This window comes from Gopherus flavomarginatus, chromosome 3, assembly GCF_025201925.1.
Source record: "Gopherus flavomarginatus isolate rGopFla2 chromosome 3, rGopFla2.mat.asm, whole genome shotgun sequence".
Classification (NCBI taxonomy): Eukaryota; Metazoa; Chordata; order Testudines; family Testudinidae; genus Gopherus; species Gopherus flavomarginatus.
Window position 1 is genome coordinate 155,213,852 of NC_066619.1, and position 22,130 is coordinate 155,235,981.

The 22,130-nt window shown below is 49.9% G+C and overlaps 1 protein-coding gene across 2 annotated transcripts in view; it reads left to right on the forward strand.

Annotated features, from left to right (window-relative positions):
• SHROOM3 (shroom family member 3) overlaps nt 1-22,130 on the forward strand; it is a 258,394-nt gene that overhangs the window by 229,648 nt on the left and 6,616 nt on the right. For both annotated transcript variants that reach the window (XM_050945100.1, XM_050945101.1), the window contains exons 5-9: nt 1,566-4,884; nt 9,073-9,149; nt 14,451-15,365; nt 17,207-17,701; nt 18,560-18,710. In XM_050945100.1, the coding sequence (XP_050801057.1) occupies nt 1,566-4,884; nt 9,073-9,149; nt 14,451-15,365; nt 17,207-17,701; nt 18,560-18,710 (4,957 nt within the window). The remainder of the gene's footprint in view (nt 1-1,565; nt 4,885-9,072; nt 9,150-14,450; nt 15,366-17,206; nt 17,702-18,559; nt 18,711-22,130) is intronic.

Below are 22,130 nucleotides of genomic sequence, written 5' to 3' on the forward strand. Positions count from 1 at the left end.
CTTAGCTCCTTCAGTCCAGCTGTGCATGGGGAGGTTACAGTGCGAATGTGGTTTGAGAAGCATCAGGGACTCTTTAGTGGCTGCAGATTAGCCTGGGGTCTGCTTCACCTTACACCAGCTGCCTCAGAGGACCTGATAACTTGCTCTTCAGAGCTACCGAGCATCCCCGACTCCCATGAGCTCCAATGGTTGTTGTGGATGCTCACGCCTCCAATCTCATCGGAAGTGCACACAGACAGTCATGTGCGTGGAGCAAGCAAGATAAACGGCCATGTTGAGCCTAGGCAGGAACTGGGCCTGCTGTTCCAGGAAATACAGCTATTTCTAAACTGAGTGTGTGATTGCTAACCACCCCGAGTGGCTACCGTGTGACTGTTTTCTGCACACTACCAAACCCCGGCTGCTGGGCAGCCCATCAGCTAGTGCTTCCCAGCTCAGAACCTTGCTCCCAGCGTCCCTGGGAGTGCGATGGGGCAGCCTGCTCAGCTCCTTGTGTAGGGGAATGAGGGTTTTGTTTTACATGGCTCCCAAGCAACTCCTTCTGGCCATAGCTAAGAGTGGCATTTAAACAGCGACAGCGTGAGTTGTGTCCAGAGGGAGAGCTGCATAGGAGAGAAGGAGAGGAAAAATAGTGCCTCAAATTACCCACTTCAGCCCTAGAAACACCTGATGGAGTGAAACAGGGGTTGTGAGCCTAGAAAGTCCCTCCCAACAATTTAAAACCTGCACACCTTCCCCCTTAGTGAGAACAAACCCATTCTGAAACATAAGTATGTCTGGGGCAAGAGCAGCTACCTCCCTCCCAGTAACTCCTTGAATAGTCTTCTTTATGGACAGACTTCCAGTGACCACATCAGAGGTTCCTCCACCAACCTATCTCTGACCTAGCTAATGCTCTGCAGATCCCTTAACGGGGAACGCCCTTGCCTGCTAAACTACATCTGCAGTGGGGCTGTAAAGACTTCCTGGGGCCTTATCAAAACACTACTGTAATTTCCTTCCCACACAGACATCCACACATACATCCCCCCCCCCCCCATCTCTCTTCTGTCTTGTCTGTTTAGTTTTCTCACAGCAAACAAAATTTCTCTGCTACAGCTGAGTTTCCAGGAAGACTGCCAGGGTGTAGCCTTCAACTCCATAAAAAGAAAAAAAAATGGAAAATAAGGGAAAGATTAAATTCCTCCCCCCAAGAAGCCTCTCCTACTCCCTTGCTCTTTCCCTCTCTGGCATCTGCATTTATTTTTATTTTTTAAATGCTTTGGATGGGTTTGATGGGTGCGGCAGATCTTCCCTGGCTCCAAAGCTTGCACAGTGCTTCCGTCTTTATTCCCCCACCCCCACCCTCCAGTGATAAATAGGAGACATGTGTTGCAATGTCAAGCAATTTCTCTTAGTAAACCAAGATGACTGCAGACAGCGAACAGAGTCAGGCCCAAATATGGGTTTTCGTCTGTACTTCTAAAAACTAAACATCTTGCCTCTGAGTTCATTTATAAGCCAAAGCATGCCTCTCTTGCTAACAGTCTATTTTCCCCTTCTCTCTCTCTCTCTCTCCCCTCTAGTTCATCCACGAGTGATCTCTCTGGCTGTGACCATGGCTATCTGAGGAGAAGCCCTGACCAGTACAGCTCGTGGAGTAGCATGGAAACCTTGGACCATACTCCTTCTGGATATCACCCTGGCCACATTTCGCCAGCCAAGTCCACCAACAGCATCGACCAGCTTGCCCAACTCCACAGCAAGAGGGACTCCGCCTACAGCTCCTTCTCAACCAACTCCAGCATCCCCGAGTGCCCGGCACCTTCCTTCTGCAAGGAGCGCTCCTTCTCCATGGACAACGTGCACTCCCGAGGCAGCCCGCAGGAGGGGATGAGGCAGGCTGACATCAGGTACGTCAAGACAGTCTACGATGCCCAGCGAGGGGTATCTGAGGAGTACGAAGTGAACTCCTCCGCGCTGCGTCCAAGCGGCGAAGGGCGGACGCAGACAGAAGGCCGTGGCTACAGCAGGCTGCATGGTCACAGCCGGTACAGTGGAGTCCCCTTCTGGGGACAGCAAAGGAGGAGCTCCTCCGACAGTGAGGGTCAGCACCCGAAGGGGCCCCCCATGCCACCAACTCGCAGTGACAGCTATGCAGCAATAAGGCACCACGAGAGGCCCAGCTCCTGGTCCAGCCTCGATCAAAACAAGCTGTGTCGAGCTCAGCCGAAAGGGGCCTGGCCTCTGTCATCTGGCCCTGTCTCCCTGGGGCAGGGACAGCTGCTGAAACCCATGTTTGTGGAAGGGCAGCTGCACACGGTGGTGGAGAAAAGCCCTGAGAGCAGCCCCAAAGTGAAACCTAAGCAGAGCTATTCCCAGGCAGCACAGCCAGGACAGCCTTTGCTTCCTACCGGCGTCTACCCTGTACCTTCCCCTGAGCCGCACTTTGCTCAGGTGCCCCAGCCTTCGGCAAACCATAATGGGATGCTTTATCCAGCTCTGGCCAAAGAGAGTGGATACGCTCCACCTCTTCCAGCCTCGTATGAGAAGGCCCCAGTCTGCAGCCGTTCTGGCGTCGATGAGAATGGAAACCAAAGCTTCACAAACAGATCGGCCGTCTTCTATCGGCCAGACTACGGGCTACCGGCTGCGGAGAAAAAGCAGGAAGCAAAATTTGCTCAGTACAAACCTCACAGTACATCAGGCCCTGACGTCCATTTGACCCCTTCCCAAAAGGACAAGTCAGGCTCCCTTTATGTGACGTTGCATGGCATCCGAGAGAGCACAAGCAGCACCCCACACTCCAACCACAATTCCCAGCCACTGCAGGCCCGCTCGAGGGATGCCGGTGAAAGCAAAGCTCTTTATCAGCCCAAGGAGTACTGGGCATCTGAGTTGCAGGAGGACAAAAATGCTAATCTACAGAAAAGTGAGAGAGACTCCACCAGCCAGAATCAATGGTGTTACAGTAAGGCCAAGCAGCTTGGCTTTTCATCCTTGCAGAACAGCCTAGAGAGCACCAGGAGGCAAAATAGTTTGGAGCTAAAGGAGAGGCAACAATGCGAGAGCTGTTCTGACGCCAAAATGTCTTTCACAAATCGCAATAATAAAGCAGAGAAGGATCAACGAGGGCAAGGGTGTGGCCAATGGAACGATTTGGACAGACAGGCCTTCACACGGCACGAGGATGACGCCGCCAGCACGGTCCCCTTCCACAATGCAGAGCCAAAGTACGAGGAACCCTCTTCTCTGCTGCACCCAAGGGCCTCTGATTTCAGCAGGAGCCGGCTAAGCTCCAGCAGCACCCAAAGCATCCAGCCTGGGACACTGGAATCCAGCAAGCCCCACTGTTCTGTGCTGGAGAAGGTCAGCAAGATCGAGCAACGTGAGCAAGGCAGTCAAAAGCCCCAGGGCATGGGTGTGCCCAGCTTTGGACATAACTATGGGCCAAACAGGCCAAGCCAATCATCCGGCACTAGGTGCTCTCTTAACAGCACGGAGGACAAACGAAACAAGTCAAACTCCCAAGAGCACAGCCAGCCCTCCAGCGAACAGTGCAGGCTACCCAGCACGACTGGCTCTGAGATGCCGACTGGTGTGCAGCTGGTGAGCAGAAATGGGAGCGCGAAGCCTGAGGAGGTTGATTGGCATCCTGTGGAGCAGCAGATGATGGGGACAGCAAATCAGGCACGACAGAGCGAGTACTATGGTCTGACAAGGAGCAAAAGCACGTTCCAGCTGATGTGCGAGCCAGAGAAGGAAATTCTGTGGCGGGATAACATCCAAGACGCTCCTGGAACGCAGCTGGACACCTCCTTCAGCAGAAACTACAGAAACAGCATTAAAGACGCTCAATCCAAGGTCCTACGAGCCACATCGTTCAGGCGCAAAGATCTCGACATCAGCCCACTCTTTGGGAGCAAACCCAAGAGGAGTGCACAGAGGCCGGCCTCGGCCCACGTTGGGATGAGGAGCACCACAGCATCCCCTCACATCCCCAAGGAGAGGCACAGCGTCACTCCCACGCAGAACAATGTCCCTCTCCTGGATTACACTGAGAAGGAGAGCCAGGCTGGGCTGTCACAGCACGTGTCCCGCATCGGGGGCAGGAAGCGGCTGACGGCCGAACAGAAGAAGAGGTCCTACTCTGAGCCAGAGAAAATAAACGAAGTGGGTGTCTCAGACCGCGAGCCCTCGCCCTTCTCCCCCCAGAAGAAAGGCCTCCATTTCATCTTCCCAGAGAACACAGTGGCTGACCGACGCAAGATCTTTGAGCGAGAGAACAAAACTCGCTCCACCATCAATCTCTCTAAGCCAGAGCTGAAGCAGCTGCAGCAGAATGCACTCGCAGACTACATTGAACGCAAAACTGGAAAGCGGCCTTCTCACGATGCTGGGGTCCTGAGAGAGCGCTCGCAAAGCTCCTACCTGCAAGCCAGCGGCCTGGACAGCCATAGCCTCTCCTCTGCCTCCAGCATGAATTCTCTCCAGGATCAGAAGCTTTATCAACGGAGAGAGTCACTAGATCAGGTGTCTAGAACAGGCCGGGTTTCCTCTACCCTTCCCCCTGGGCTGACAGGCTGCTTTGATCTCAGTGGGTTTGAACAAAAGAAAGGGCACCAGGATGGCAGCAGTAGTTCCTTTGCGAGCCAGTTTAAAATGGACAGACGCCGAGATTACAGAGCCAAACCGGAGCTCCTGAAAAGCACTCAGGCAGGTCGGCGTGGCTCACGTGACCAACTCCTCTACAGGATGGAGGAGCCGGTCTTTGAAAAGGCCTCATTGCCTGGGAGATCTGGGAAATCGGTGTCTGCAGAAGACTTGCTCGATAGATCTGATAACCAGTCAGTCACGGTACACGTCCGCTCCAGGTCGTCTCCCACAGCCGACAAGAAACACCGGGTAAGTACATTGTCCAGCTGATATTCACAGGCAAGATGTCTCTGTGGGCTGGGAGTGTTATGATGCTAGCCTGACATTCAGTTATCCATGTTATCCATACTCACAGTGCGGTTAAATGTGCCCTGCAATATGGACCATATAGTCTGTTTAAATTAGCCTGGGGCAGTTTGAAATGCCGGCTAGCTGGGTAGCACAGCCCTCCTGTCTTTCTCTTCCCCTGTTTTCTTAACGCTAGGGAGATTTGCTTGGGGAAAGGATGTTTGTGTAAATGCTTTTAAAAGTAGAGCTGCTCCTGCTGCTTATTCCTCGTCTGAAAGCCTAGGTCTAGCGACTTGGCTGCAGCTCAGAAGCACGGAGCACAACTCTGAAAAAGGGTGTACAAAGGGGTCCTTAAGTCACCTTGTGCTTCCCCATTTCTAGAGCTGCTATCCAGCAGGCCATTTCCCTGGCATAAATTAGAGCAGGCTAGGGGCACCAATGACCCCCAAAGGCCATTCCAACAGCTGGGGTGCAGGGAAGCCCAGCCATGCCCCGCTTTCCCCCAGCCATGCCCTCTCTGCTCCCTGCAGGCAGGGATATGCCTTAGGAGCCATTAAATTACCTCTTCGACCCTGGAGGATCCCCCTACAGTCCAATTGCGGAGGAGAAACCGGGCCAATATTTTCTACATCCAATCGGTTGTTGTGAAAATCGTGATGATGTCACAAATGGGTGGGAGGGTTGAGTGACTCTGTTGGCAGCAAATGAAGCAAGTGAACGTCAAAGAAAGCAAGATCCTGGGCCAGCTCCTCAGCTCGTGTAAATCAGCATAGCGCCATTGACACCACGGCCATGAGCAGAGCTGGGCTGATTCGTCTCACCATTTTCATATAGGGTCCCTTCATTGGAAAGAGTGGGGAGGTGAGGGAGATGGAGTGAAAACACAGCATGAAAGCTCAATGGGCGGAATTCTTTCTAAAAATGTTCCCTGGCTGCCCACCTAGGCCCAGGTTTTAAGGGATAGCTCCACTCAACAAGAGCATCTGCATCTGGAACCGCTGCCACTGTAAACAAAATATATCCAGTTGCGATATTTTAGTATTTAGTAGAATCAATTAAATAAGGATTGAAGCTAGCAAATGGAGTGCTCTGCTGAGTGAGAGCCTCTCTGAAATGCACCAAGAATGGGAGTCTGTCCTTCCTAAACCCATCATATGCTTCACTTTAAATCTCCCACCTTGAAATGCATCAGTCCTTTTGCTGCTTTTTAAAGGGAGAGCATAAAAAACAGCATCTAAATATTAAATGGCTAGAACACCTTGCCTAGAACACACACACACCCATTGTTTTTCCCCCACTCTGGACAATGGATCTATCTACATAACATTACTACAACTGCTGTCAATTGTGAAACGTTTCATATTCAATGAGAGGACATATCCTTAAGAAAGAGTTATTGTGAAAGCCAAGAAGCAAAGCCCATTCTGACTCCTGGAGCATTTCAGAGCAGGAACAAAAATAAACAGGATTCCAGATGAGAACATACAGGCAGAAGATATTTTTTTCCCCACCACTAAAAGGTACTTTACGATGGCAGTCTGGAAACCAGTTGTTCCAAGCTCCTGTTTACTAAGCCTGTTGTCTTTTGTCAGGGGCACAAATTGTGAGCATCTTGCACCTTTCATTATTATTTTTCCTGTTGGCTTGTTTTTGCTTTTTCCCCATGCATGCATTAGTGAGACTGAAGGTGCCAAATGGTGTGAGCAGAGGAACTGACTCTGGGAAGAAGAGAAACAACTGTGCAGATACTCTAATAGACCCCAGTTCAGGAAATCACTTAAGCACGTGCTTGAATCCAGCAGTAAGGGTAACAGCCAGGACTGGCGCTAGGGTTTTGAGCGCCCTAGGCGGACGGCAATTTCGCCGCCCCGCACGCTGGTCCCACGGCTCCAGTGGAGCTGCCGCAGTGGTGCCTGCGGGAGGTCCACCGGAGCCGCACGAGCAGCCCACCGTCCGCAGGCATGACTGCGGCAGCTCCACCCGAGCCGCGGAGCACCAGACCCAGGGGACGCCCTGGGCTGCCAGCTGCCATGGCGGCGCCCTGACCTAGGGGGCCCCTGGGCTGCCAGCTGCCTGGGGTTTCCCTGGGCCAGGGGACCCCCTGGGCTGCCGGCTGCCGCGGAGGCACCCTGACCCAGGGGACACCCTGGGCTGCTGGCTGCTGCCAGCAGCTCAGACTCCATCTCTGTCCCAGCAGCAGCGGCTGCTCAACCATTTAAAAAAAAATTGGGGGGCGCTTTTTGGCGCCCCCAAATCTCGGCGCCCTAGGCAACCGCCTAGTCCGCCTAAATGGTTGCACCGGCCCTGGTAACAGCTCTTTCAAAAGTGTCCTAAGTGATTTAGGACCCAAAGTCCTACTTTTCAAAAGTGCTTTTGGCTTTTGACTTTTGAAAATAGGAGGTGGGCTCCTGAAGCAATTAGGCACTATTGAAAATTTTACTCTTAGGCCCTGATTCAGGGCAGCAGCTTTATGTTTGACTTCGAGCACAAACTTCAAAATCCACTAGGACTTAAGTTAAGCATCTGCCTTCATGAATAGGGATGTTGTTTGGAATTGGGGCTACAGCCCACAGTACAGAACCAAAAAAGTCAACGTGTGCGTGGGGAGGGGAGCACACAATTTGTTTTTTAACCAGCTCAGCTCCTCTGTGGAAAACATTCATTCCCAGGCTTCTCTGGCTCATTGTATGCTATTCAGGGCTTCGCTTATGGCATATGCTGTTCTCTTCATGCTGAATATGAATCCCAGCACCGTGTTGCTGTAGGAATTTGTTTCAAGATGTGAGGAAATCGATAGCCTCGTGGAATTATTAGCCATCTTCCTGCAGAGCACAGTCTCTGTCTTCCTCGCCTTCTCTGCTCACGTATCTTTCAGCACTAACCCTCCCCCTCCCATGCTCAACAATGGAAAGAGAGCAAGCAAAAGCAGGGGGAAATTGAAATGGAGGGCCCTAAATTGAAAACCTCATCCGAAAAGTTAAGGAGGAAAGGTTGAGCTCTTGAAATGAATGCAAGGCATTTACCGTCCTGTCTGGTAATAGACTTAAATCCTATGGGGGAAGCAGTCAGAACCAGATTTCCAAAAGAACTCAGGGTCAGATTTTTCAGTGTTCAACACTGGATTTGCAAATGTGCACAGCACCCAGCAGCTCCCATGAAGATAAGTGACTAGCCCTTCAAAAGAGCCAAGCAGCCAACCTGCTGAGGTCCTTTGAAATCCAGCCATTTATTTTGGTGTCCGAATGGGAGTCTTTGAAGACCTGGCTGTGGGTGCATGATCAGAAATGGGACTCTGTAAGGACGGAGAGACTCATTACAGTGGAGCAGGAGTGGAGAGCCGGCTATGGCACATTACGCTCGGCTTGGGTGGAGCTCTGGTGAGAAAGAGCTACATGATGGCTCGGTGTCCTAGGAAAAAGGCTTTTGCAGCTACATGGCACCATTACCCTGGCCAGCTGAGCACCACAGCAGTACTGACAATTAGCTTTCGCTTAGGAAGTCACAGGCCTCATCCAGTTCCCATTTAAGCCATCTGGGGCAAAACTTCCGTTGATCGTAATGGGAGCAAGATCTGTGCTGTGCTTGCACGGGCTGTCCTGCCAATCAGAGGAAGGGCATGATAGGAAAATGGCGGCCTCAGAATCACAGTGTGGTTGAAGGCTCTTTCAGTTTCTGAGCAATATTCAACTCTGGCTTCCACTGAGGTAAGTCAGGCCACAGAGCCACTGGCCACAGAAAACCACCACAATCTCCCCTTCCTTGGGTGATCAGCAGGTGGCCAGGGCAGCAGGAAAGGGAGCGGTGTTGGCCAGGGAAGTGAGGGTAATGGCTGATTCATGGCATCTCCACAACAGCCTTCACCGGGGGCCACCTCTGAAGGGAACATAGGCCCCCATTCTTCTGTGGAACCTCTTAGGGAAAGTGGTGGTAGAAATGCTGCTGATCAGGCCTCTGTGTGTTAGCTGGGGTGAATCCATTTGGTTTAGCTAGCACCTCAGAAGTTCCCTGGCAGTGTAGTTTTACTCTAACCACTAGACCACACTCCCACTCTTCACTTCCCAGTGCTAAATGACACGCAGGATGCTCTGGTGTTAAGAAGCTTCAGCCATTTTCAACATGCTGCTCACTCTGCTCCTTATTGCATTGCAGGACTTGCTGAGAGGGGAAAGTAATGAATTTGGCCACTTGGTGAAAAATCCTTCTTACATGGTTGGTGCAGGAGACAGGTAGGTTTATATTTATGTCTCTTCTCCAGCTGCTGGTGCTAACCCCTTTGTTGTTGGCAGCAACTGTAATATGTCCTTGATTTAAGTGAATGGGATATTAGGACCTGGACAAACCATATGCTTTGGGTGCACTGAGAGACCTCATTTTGGTTGTCTTACGTGGAACACCTGGAGAGTTAGAGGGGCTAAGATGCTGTTAGCTCTTGCTTTTCAGCATAGCAATTAGTTAAAGGTAAAACCCTTCTCTCAGATCGCCTCTCCCCAATGCCCATTTCTGTAACGTGGTCTGTCCTCGTTTAGTATGCAGAAGTCCCATTAACTTAAAAATAACACTTCTCTCTGACAGTGTTAGACTGCTATTGTTAAATGTCACGTCGTCAAGTTCCTGGGTCTCTGTAAATCTCTACAACCACAACTGAGAGAAACTGGAGGAAAATTACCCTAATGTTCCTGTATGTTTATTTGGCCCTGATCCAGCAGGATGCCTAATCTTAGCACTTGAACATTCCCATTGGCTATAGGTGGGCAGTTGATTAGGTACCTTGCGGGACTGGGGGCTTTGCCATAAGGCAGTTTCCTTGTTTTCCCTGTACAGACAGGGTCTTTCATTCAGTATCGGGAGAGGGACACCTTTAAATGTGATTGTAAAGCCCACAAAATAGGTAGGGGGTGCAGGGGCATACATAGTACTGACACTGCTGAGTAACAGGCTTTTTGATACTGACCAGATTTCATGTTGATCGGTTTTACGTATTTGTTTCAATTTAAATATTAAGAAGACTCCTATACAAAGCTCTAGACACGTGATCACAACAAAACCCAGGCAGTATTAAGATAATTATTCAAAAAGGAATTCTGCTCTCCGGCCACCTACAAAAAAGATACTTTCCACCCTTTCATCACGTTGGGAATCACACCCCCAGCCATCTCCCAAATCACCATCAGGGCAACAATTCAGTGAGTGCTGGAAATGCAGTCCAGGTGGACAAGACTGCAAATCAGAGACAGGATATTGGATTAGATGGCTCTGATCCAGCCTCACAACTTCTGTGCCCCGTAGAGATTTGTAGTGTAAATCACAGAAGAGAATTTTGCCCTACGTCCAGGACTGGCGCTGGAGATTTTCCGCGCCCTAGGCGCACGGCCATTTCGCCGCCCCGCGCACCGCTTCCGCGGCTCTGGTGGAGCTGCCGCAGCCATTTCTGCGGAGGGTCCATTGGTCTGCGGCTCTGATGGAGCTGCCGCAGCCATGCCTGCAGGAGGTCCATCAGAGCCGCGCGGGACCAGCGGACCGTCCACAGGCATGCCTGCAGCAGCTCCACCAGAGCCGCGGACCAACGGACCCTCCGCAGGCACGACTGCGGCGGGTCCAGCGGAGCCGCCTGCTGCCCCCCCCCCCCGGCAAAATGCCACCCCCCGATTGCCTAGTTCACCTCAATGGAAGCACCGGCCCTGCCTTCGTCACCACCATTTTTAAATATTTAAAAACATGCAGTTTTCCTGCAGGATTTGAACAATGCTTGCAGTGCTCATTAGAGAATGGCACAGCTGGCTCTTATTCTTAAACTCTTCCTGCCCTCTCCATGTTTTTTTTACCTTCAGTGTTTCATAATTCTTCACTATATTAGAACTTCCATTGTTTCCTTCTCTTTTCTAAGCAGCATTCTAAGTAACTGGATTTAACACCAGGTCTGAAAGTGAGCCAAGAGGGGCAGGAAATAGGTTATTATGTTATGTGTTTTCCTGCCAAGAGCAGCATTCCTGGATTATTATTACTATCTTCACATCTTTGTGATGTTTCTACTGCATCCGCAACTCGTGTGTTCTATTAGCATATTTTCCAGTGAAATGTAAAGTGCCCTGCACTTAATGGTCAGGATTCTTTGGATAGATAAAACATGGATGTAGGGACCAAATACACCCCTGAAACTCCATTGACTCTGGGGAGTTACGTGCCTGCTCACCCCAGCCCTCCACTGCGCCCATGTCACGTTGTGTACCTGGGTTTTGTGTGCGTGCCATTCATGTGCCTGAAAAAAACATAGATGGATCACTACTCAGTGGTGACACTTTTTTGCTAATGTGTTGCCTGGCGACTCCATAAAGGATCCTCTGTGGGTGGTTTTGTCTCATCAAGCCCACTGTGACATGTAGGCTGACCGGATAGCAAGTGTGAAAAATTGGAGCACTTCTTTTGGGGAGGGACATAACTGCGTATATAGGACAAAGCCCCTAATATCGGGACGGTCCAGATCATTGTGCCCCAGTGGGAGTAAGAGGGTCACAGTCTGGCCCATAGAGAACAGTTTGGGCACATTAGAATACAATATAGTGTGATACATTCTGTGCTGCGCCTCCTAAGAGAACAGCCTGAGAGGGGAGGAAAGGCGGCTGTAAGCCACCTTTGTGCCACGCAGATTGTACCTGCCTAGGACCAGTGTGACCCCTGGTGTAAATTAGAGCTGCCCCAATGGCTGCACTACCTTACGACAGCCTCCCTATGGCTGCCAATGAACAGTTCTGCAACCCAGAATAGCTAAAGCTCTGAGTGCTATAGCTTCTCCCCCTCACACCCTCAGTATCTCTCCCAGCTCTGCCCCCAGCGCACCCCTGATGCTGAGTGCTGTAAAGGGAGCAATATAGGGTCACGTATGCCAGATCTATGCAGCTCCTATGCTAGTGGAATTCTCCCCCATTGTTGCTCTATACCCTGCCAGAGTGGCGACCAGAATCCAGCCCTATTTCTTTAAAAAGAGCTTTGTTAGAGCAGGGTTAGTCCTTTAAATGGACAAGTGAAATGAGATCTCATTAGAGCTAATGTGGCCCCTTGACTTGTATTCCTTTACGTATGCTGTGTTGCCCTTAGCCAACTTCCCAAATGCCAAGTTCCAACTTCTGTGTTCTTACTGCAGTATGTAACTGATGTGACTCTACCAGTTTTAAGGATCAGAAAATGTTACTACCGTGTGACAGGAGAACTACCATCCAGTTCTTGTGACAAACACCAAGTGGCTCAAAGATCACACATCGCTGCTGTCCAAGAACCACAGACAGCCCCATCTTCCCAGGCATTAGCTGCCAAATTCTATTCTCAGTTACACCAATGTAAATCCAGAGTAACCCCAAGGCTTTGATGGAGTTATTGCTGATGTACACCAGCATAACTTAAAGCACCTTTTGTCCTCAATTCTCATACAGCACATGTAGCAGATCATTTCAATAGTGCAGTCATTAAACTATATACAAATATAATGGCAATGCTATAGGATTTTTTTTCTACAGCCTAATGCATGCTTGGAATAGCTTGTATGTATTATTAATTGTTATTATCATTAATTTTGTTTTCCAGCTAAATAACTGCTCAGGTTTTATATGATGAGTTTTATATGATGTTCTAAGTGGGGCTTTCACTTACGAGACTAGTGCTGCATTTCTGATTCATTTGAGAACATCCTTAAAAGTGGTGTGAACAATTTAGTCTGTTATCCATTCAGATTGGTAGCTCACCGGGCTAAAGTACTTGTCTTTGTATTGTCTGCAAAGTGCCTGGAACCCATTTGGCAATAGGTAGAAAAAAAAAAACCACACAACACCCCAACCTTACATCAAAAGAACATTGATGCTGCAAAGTTGAGCGCTCAAAAGTTAGGAAATGTCAGAATTAAGTTTGCCTCTGCAACCTTAATTGGGTCCTCCTTGTGTGTACGCGTTACGGTAAGTCTAACAACAGTTGCACTAATAGTACATAATATGCTATTTTTCCAGAGGACCTCACAGTTGCAAGAATTTTTTAAGATGGATAAAACAATATATCTCTCCCTAGTCCAGTGGTTCCCAAACTGGGGTTCATGAACCCTGGAGGTTCACAAAATGTTACAGGGGGTTCTTGAGAAAAAATTCCCTAATGGTGGACAGAACTGTCCCTAGGGACCCTGGGCAGCACTGGCCCAGCAGCCTAGAGCTCCTAGACTTCCAAGAGCTAAGCAGATCAAAGCAAGCATGTCTATCACACTGAGGAGATTTAAACTTCAAGACTCCTTATAAGAAATGAAACGGGGAGGTGGATATTTTTTGCTGTTATTAAAATTAAATAGGCAGCTAGTGTTGTTTTTAAAAGTATTATGAAGAATAAATTTGAGCTTTGTTGCAACGTGTGTTGTTTGCCTGGACTGCTCAAGACCTGAATGTTTGTGTAGGAGGAACTCTTTGAGTTGGCTTCTTAAATACCTTCATGCTGTTTCACATCTGATATTCCTTGATGAAACATAGGAGCCTTGTCTTATAACAGGCTTATTCAAAGTGATACAAGCTACGAAAGTGAGATCTTGGAAGAGTGTTGCCATTTTCATAATGTAATAAAAATACTGTAATGATAAATAATAAATAATATATAGTGTGTAATAAGCATGTCCTAAAAACAAATTTTATATTTCCAAGATCACTGCTTTTATAATTTATACTCAGGTAAAGGAGAAAATGCCTGGAAATATTCATTATTAGGAGGAGGTTCATGAGACTTGACATTTTAGTGAAAGGGGTTCACAGGTTATTAAAGTTTGGGAACCACTGACCTGGTCTCATTCTTGGAAGCAGCTGAACCATTTTAGCTGAAACTTTCCAAAAAAAAAATCAGCTTGAAGCAGACACCCGACATGGGAAATTTCAGCACACAGTTTAAATTTGGCAAAATTATAAGCAACTGAAAACAGAATCTTCTAATAAGAAGTGTCTGGCAATCTTAAATCTAGGAGTCGCTACCTGCACTGCCAATAATAAATCAAGATGCTAACTGGAGCTAAATAACTAATTCACTGGACTTAGGTTGTCCCTGTATAGATAGCTGTGTTGCTTAGTTCTTGCATGATTCGCTGTGTTGCCTGCATTATTAGCTACAGTTCCTGCTGTTTTCTGTAAGTTGGATCAAACTTCATGAATCTCATGCCCACAGAAATATATTTTTCCTACAGTTCTCAAACCAGATTATTTGCACTGTTACACGTCAGCCTTTGAAAAAAATAACCTATTAATAGATGAGTTGTAATTTTTATTTCTCTAGGTCATTATGTGGTGCCCAGCCCATCACCATAATATCTGTGTGCCTATGCTAAGTGGACCAGAATTAGCTGCTGGTTTCACCCATGCAATCCCATTGAAGTCAGCTTTAACTGGAGGCAGAAATTGCAGCATGCCTCTGGTATTAAGGCCTAATGTGAGTTCTTAGCTTTTTAAAGGGATACATGGGAGCTACATTTGCTCCCTGAATGAAAATGTTAGATTTATGGTAGTTATATCTTGTCTTAGGTCTGACAGCAGTAAGAAAAGAAGCCACCCTGAAAAGCCAACAGTCCCAAATTATTGTCCCTATCCTCCTGGCCATGACCTCACAAGCTCATCCGCTCTGACTGAGAGCCACCAGGCCTCACAACCACCTAGGCATATCAGCAGGACTCAGAGATGTGTCTCATCGCCAACAGACTTGAAGAATCATTCTTCCGAACCTAAGCAGCGCGCCAGACCCCTGCTCCTTAACCGTATTTCTTCTGGACCTGGGCAGTCCTCATCTAGCGCTGCTCATTCCACCCAGACTCCCTCAGACCTGCAGGCTGCTGGGGACGGCCTGGCAATGAGGCAACGTGCCAAACTAGACCCTGTCCCCCCCGAAGGAAATGATAATGATCAGGCACGGCCTCTCTACCACGATAACAGCTCCCCTGAGGACTCAGCCGAAGAAGTGATGCAGAGAGAGGCCATGCTGCCTCAGAGACGCCTCCCACCAGAAGTGAAATGGGCTCATTCCATCAATTATGACAGCTTCCCAAAGGGCTCAGTGTCTTCTCAGGTGTCTGGGCAGAAGCTCTTTCAAAGATGGCAGAGCCTACCGATGCAAAGCAGCACTTCTTCTGATTCAGAGACTCCTCCTCCCTCTGGGAAGATCTCTCTGCGGATTTCCGAGTCAGGCCTTCAGCTGACTCCCCCACCGAGCATGCCGGAAGAAGGAGACGATGAGGTGTTTATCAAGGACTTGCAGCCTGGTGCTGCAGGAACTGCATTTAAACCCTTACCCCCTCCGCCACCACCTCCTCCTCTTCCTGAGTTGAGCCCCAGCACATTCACAAGCGATGCAGAGGTATTTCCACCTCCTCCCCCGGCTGCATTCGAAGCAGGTGGGGCAACAGGAGACAAATCCACGCGGCTTATAGAACAGGCCAAAGTAAGGTAAGGGAGAGCTGTAATGCCATGGTGTCTTCCCGGGCCAGTTTTAGTCTTTGTAGGGCCATAAGGGGTAAGATATGCCGGGCCCAATCCGTCTGTGACGGACCACCCCCCTCCCCCAGCATTGCATACCATGGGACCCATTCACAGCCACCAGCTGAGCAGAAAGGCATCTAGGGAGTGTACACATACATCAGGAAAAGCAGGGAAGTTGGACAAAGTCTCTGTCACCAGGGCTTGCTAGCCTCTGGCTCTGTGGGCGGTAGGGTAACCAGAGACCAAGTGTGAAAAATCGGGACAGAGGGTTGGGGGTAATAGGAGCCTATATAAGAAAAATCCCCAAATATCGGGACTGTCCCTATAAAATCGGGACATCTGGTCACCCTAGTGGGCGGACAGGGAAGGATGAATGACACTAAGGAAGAAGGAGAACGCTCAGACTGTGGCCTGTGCTTTACAAGGGGGCAGACAAAATGGTTCTTTCTGGTTTTCAGGCTCTGTGGCACCTACATGGCAATAAAAAACCCCACGGCACCTACTCTTCCTTGTGGGGCTCGGGCTGCAGGGCTAAAAATAGCGATGTCGACACTCGGGCTCGGGCTGGAGCCTGGGGTCTTGAGACCCACCCCCATCATGGGATTTCAGAGCCCAGGCTCCAGCCCAAAGCCAAACGTTTACACTGCTGTTTTTAGCCCCGCAGCCCGAGACCTGTGAGCCTGACTCAGTACCCAAAGTTGCAGGTCTATTACTGTAGGTGGCACTGGCTGGGCAAGGGGGTCCTTGGTTAAACAGGCCCTATGCAGCTGTATGTGTCTCATAGACCTATGACTATCACTGGGGCCTGTAACTAAGAGAATATACTGGGCCTGATTCTCCTCTCAGTTACAGCACAGACTTCAATGGTGTTACTCCTTATTCAGTGCTGCATGAGAGGAGAGTTGGTCCCCAGGTTCTGACGTGCTGCGGTGGGTGCTCTCCATTCCAGTTGTCAGGGGGACGTCCCAGGTTTTGAGTGGGATGATCCCACGTGAAACCTAGGCTTGGAGGATCAAAGTGTCCCAGAATATATCTCAGAACCTGCACAAAACGATCCTGTCACAACATGGCGACTGGGTGTCAAGAGGTGGCCACGCAAATATCGCAGCTTCTGAATGCAATGAGTTTATCCCGCCAGAGTAACTTGTAAAGCAGGCCGTGGGCTGGTGTAAATCAGAGCAGCTGTGTGGACTTCAAAGGAGCTACCCCAAGTTACTCCAGCTGAGAATTAGGCCCATCCTGACTGTATTAGCAGGGCTGTGGCAGTGAGTTGTTAAGGAACCTCTGGAGTCAGTGTGAAAAGGACAGCTAGGATTTGAATTGTTCAGGCTTATTCTCGTTCCCAGCTTGAGAATGTCAAGCTGATTGACTTCCTTGTGTGGTTGATGAACCTGATCTCCGAACGGCTTGCTAGGAGGGTGGCTGCTGTAGTTTTAGCTCCCACAGCAAGGATCAACTTGTTACATATCACTGGGAGTGAGCACAACAGTTGCCCCACATTGTCCAACACAAGAAGTTTGTAACCCGCCCATTCGATCTTTACTGGAATAAGGAAGCGACCGTGTTTGGAGTCATGGGGATCGTTTACTTCTGGCACCACTAGCTTCCTAGAGTGGGTTTTTCTAGGTACAAACACTTAGCGAGAGGCTGTCTCTGCCCCCAAAGAGCTTACAGTTTGAATAGACCAGAGAAAGTGTAGTGGAAAGGGAAATGTGATTTACTATATACCTCTCTTGTTTGTGCCATACCTTCACTGTCCAAAAGGAGCCCTTCAGCCCATGTTTATCATAGAACTTTTCTGTCCACAGCAGTTTCGACAGGTTTCCCAGGAGTCTGGCTGATAGGGAGAAGCCAGGGTTGAGTTCCATCAGCAGGGAAAACAGCTGGGCCGCTTCACCGTCTGTTGGGAACGCTGAGTCACCGCACCAGTTGCCTGCTGCTCAAGAGGAGCGGCCAAACTCTGAGAAGCAGAATGCAGCTCAACTTGGGGACAACCTGAAAGAGCCAGACACCCAGGGGAAGGATTCGGAAAATGGTGGCCTCAGCCCCGGGACTCAGGGCACAGCTATTCAAGTGATAAAGAAGAAGACGCCGGAGGATATTAAGTCAGAGGCCCTAGCCAAGGAGATCGTCCACAGAGATAAGTCTCTAGCAGATATCCTGGATCCAGACTCCAAAATGAAGACAACCATGGACTTAATGGAAGGGATCTTCCCCAATGGAACCAGCTTGCTGAAAGAGAACAACATGAAAAGGAAGATAATGCAAAAGAAAGCCAGCAGGACGGTGCCTGAGAATAACAGGTGAGCCCGGTTCATTTGGGGGGTTGGCTGATATATAAGAGGAGCTGTTCGCCTGCTCGCTTGTATGGAAGACACTAAGGCCAGTAGAGAATATGGTGCTAAGTTTGGTATAGAGACATGGGAAGAGAGAGGTTGCTTCACTCCACCCCCTTGTTGGCTAATCTCTGCAATGGCATTTCCCATGTTTTTGGAAACTGAGATCCATGCTACGCCCCTAAACCAGAGAGAAAGGGCCTAATTCTGATCTCTCACCATGATCACCAGGAGTAACTCCACTGAACCGAATGGAATTACCTCAGTGTAAACCTAGTGGAAGAACAGAATCAGGACCAAATCATTGGGAAAACAGACAGCTTATGAGAGGCAATATTTTTTTGGGGGGGAGGGGAGTCCTAGGGGAATCCCTTATAAAAAAACACTACAATGTGCTGCAGAAATTACCCAAAACTTTGAAGAATGCCTAATATAAGACAGAGGGCTAAATGCAACAGCTGGAGAAGCCCTGCTGTAATAAATTATAACTGGATTATGCTGGAGAAGATAGTCAATTAAATTGACTTCAGTGGCGCTATACCAGTTTAAACTAGCTGAGAATCCAGCCCCAGTGTTTAGACAAGTTGTTAGCAGAAAACCAAACATCAGTGCATTGTGCTGGCTTTCCCAGCATGGAGGGATTTGAAAATGGCTGACATGCACCATCTACTGGTGGGAAGCAGCAATCTCCTTAACAGACAGTATTAATAAACTATCCCAGCTGATACCTAACCCTAACACTTTGGTTTTGACATTTCTCTATTCCCTTATCTAAACTAAACCCCCTCTCGGGATCTGTTGTGCATCTTTTTCATTGTGGAATAGAAGAGAAGAAAAGGAAGCTGCTGTAACTTTGGTCACCTGCACTGCTTACTATAACATGTCAGCCCCCAAAGCAGAGCTGCTGAATAAAATCAAAGACATGCCAGAAGATGTGGAGAAGGAAGAGGAGCAGCTAGACATCAATGAGAAGAAGGTAATTCACAGCGTGGATTTCTGTTGGTCTGCATGTGACCAGCAGGGGTCATATTCAGCACTGATGTGTAGAAGTGTAGTTCTGTTTAACTTCAGCACCTCTAGACACTACACTCAGAGGCCCTTCAGAAATGGAGGTCATTTCTATGCTGGAGGTTTGTTCTCATAGGAGCTTTACCCCACTTCCAACCTAAGTTCCCTGTAAGCTGTGCGGCCACGCAGCAGCCTATTTAGCACCGCGCAGGCGCTCAGGAAACCTGCCCGGGGACCTGCTGGAGGAGGAGCGGGCCCCTTCCCCGGTCCCCACCCAGCCCAGCCACAACTCTGCTGCGGTGCGGCATGATCGGGCCCAGTCACGGCCAGAGCAGCCTGGACCCAGCAGCAACCAGGGCAGCACAGCCAGAGCGGCTCGGATCTGGTCAGGGCGGCCCAACCCGGACCTAGGCGTGGCCGGAGAGGCCCTCCCCCAGCCAGGGCCTGCTGGGGTCTGGGGAGAGGCACCTATCCTGCAGCCCCAGCCCCAGAGCTGCCGTGGCAGGGAGAGGTTCCTTCCCCCCCAGACCAGATGCTGCTGTCGGGAGAGAGAGCTGGGGGCATTCCACTCTCCCCGCTGTAGCCCCTGAGCACCCTCCTGCATCTCAAACTCCTCATCCTCAGCCCCAGCCAGAGCCCTCACTCCCTGCACCCAGCCCTCTTCTCCAGCCCTGAGCCCAGGAGCAGCACCAGGGTTTTTGGCGCCCTAGGCAGAATTCAGGGGGCAGCATTTTGTGTGCTTCCCACGGGGCGCACAGGAGCTTCCGGTTCCGCTCCCATCGCGCCGTCAAAGAAGGACCCTCCGCCGAAATGCCGCAGGCGACAGCGGCAGCCATTGAGCTGCTCAATTGCCTGCCACTGTTTTCTGCGGCACGTCGGCAGAAGGTCCTTCTTTGGCAGCGCGACAGGAGCGGAACTGGAAGCTCCTGTGCGCCCCGTGGGGAGCGCACAAAATGCCACCTCCCGAATCCTGGCGCCTTAGGCGACTGCCTAGGGTCGCCTAATGGAAGTGCTGGCCCTGCCTGAGCCCCTCATCCCCAGCCCCACCCCAGAGCCCTCACCCCCAGCCAGAGCCCTCACTTCCTGCACCCAGCCCTCTGCTCCAGCCCTGAGCCCCTCCTCCCCTGCCCCACCCTCGAGCCCGCACCCCCAGCCAGAGCCCTCACTCCCTGCACCCAGCCCTCTGCTCCAGCCCTGAGCCCCTCCCACACTCTGAACTCCTCAGCCCCACCCCCACCACATGTATTTTGTTATGTGCACCAATATGAAGTCACATATCACCTCCACATTGGTGCACATAAGAAAGTTAATTCCACACATGGGTGGAAAAAATGGAGGGAACACTGGTTCCAACTGGTGTGAATCTTGGCTTTTCTAGTGTCAGCTTGAGGTTTGCCCCAGTTCTGTTAGGTGCCATACGGTCTCTATTGCAAGAGAATCCCAGTCCCAAAGAGCTTACAGAAGGTGGGAGAGGAAACAGAAAGGTAGTGACTTGTCCAACCAAGGTCACAGCTCAGGTCAGTGGCAGGAATAGAACCGAGGTCCTGTGATGCCCAGCCTAGGGCTCTCTCTTGTGCTATTCTGTTGCTGAGGCTTTAGGTGACAGCTCCTACAACTCAGGTCTGGCAGGGCTCCTAGGTGACTCACTGAAGCTGGACACTGCAAAGCTCACAAATCCCTGGAGGCAGGTTGTTGCTGGAGAGAACCCACACATATTTCTACATTCTTTTTCCCCCATGTCAGAAACAAATCACGGCTGTAAATTGACAGCACATTGTGTCTCACTGGCCAGGATAACACAACAGAATTTTTATGCCTTCGGTGTGACAGGTTAGTTTGAACAGACTGAAATATACAAAGAGTTGCACAAGTACCCTGTGTTGTAAACATACATGTATATACTTTGCACACTGAGCTCACACGTTGCTTGGTCTAGTGTCTAGGACATTGAACTGGGAATCTGGCAACCTGGGTCTTCGCAGGCCAGTTACCACATTGGGACTGCGTGAGCCTGGCTGAGTCCTTTCACCTCTCAGTGCTGGTTAGGGTGCTCAGATGAATGACGTGAAATATCGGGATGCCGGGGGGGGGGAGGGGTGCCGGCGGAACAACAACAACAACAACAAAAAACCCAAGAGCCGGCGGCAGAGAAAACAACAGAAGCGAAAAAAAAAAGACCCACACCAGCTCGCCTTTGCTCTGCCTCCACCTCCCCTGAGCTGAGTGCCGCGTCCTGCTTCTCCCCCCTCCCTCCAGCACTTGCGCCGCCATACAGCTGATTAGCGCAAGCCTGGGAGGGAGGGGTGAGGAGGAGGTGCTTGGGGAAGAGGCGGGGCCGGGACAGGGATTTGCAGAGGGATCCAATGGGAGAGGGAGGGGCGGAGTCGAGGCGGGGCCGGGTGGAGTTGGGGCAGGGGGCGTGAGCCCCCTCTGCCTGTGCACCAGAGGGCAAAATATTGGGACAATTTGCCTCCCGACTGATGTTCAGTCAGGACGTGGGACAAACAAGTAAATATCAGGACAGTCCCGATACAATCGGGACATCTGGTCACCTTAGTGCTAGTTTCCCTTCTGTGTCTGTCCCCTGCTATTGTCTTGTCTATTGTAATTGTAAACTCCTTGGGGCAGGGTCTGTCTCTTATTGTGTGTATGTACAAGGCCTCAACAGCAGGGGAGCCCAATCTCATTTGGGCCATCTAGGTGCATCCATAATACAAATAAGTAAAGATAGAATTGGGAAGCCCCATTTCATAGGACATTTAAAATAAACCTCAGCAATGTTCTAGAAAACGTTCTGTAGAGAGCAATCCAGCCCTGGCAGTGGAATGGACTAGCTAAGGTAACAGGCCTTGTCTCGTTTCTATGATTCTGCAGAGATGCAGGATAGTAACTGCATGCTGAATAAATGATTTGACAACATACAACTATCACAAACCTTTAGCTTGTGCCTTCCACCCCACTAAACACCTGGTTTAAATAACTAGCCTCATCCGCAGTTTGTAGAACCCTTCACTTTAAAGCGACTAGTTACAGCCAGTCCCAGATTTGCAGCATTGGGTTAATTCTTTGAGTGCTGTTGAACATAGCAAACACCCATCTGCCTGGATCAGCAAAAAGACAGAAGTCAGAGTAAAAGGATAAGGGGTTGAGCAAATGAATCAGATGCATGTCGTGAAGGATTGACAAGCCAGCAAGTAGGTGTGAGCCTACCAGGGGAGGACAAGTCCCAAGCATCAAAGGTTACATTTGCATGGGAAAAGATAAATGGATCTGAGTGATTAGCGAGATTGCTTTGGCATGTTTGCTGGGTGTCTGTGTGAAGTAACATTTGCATAGATAGGTATTATGAGGAGAGGCAGCTACTCCAAGAGTAAACCAAGCACATTTC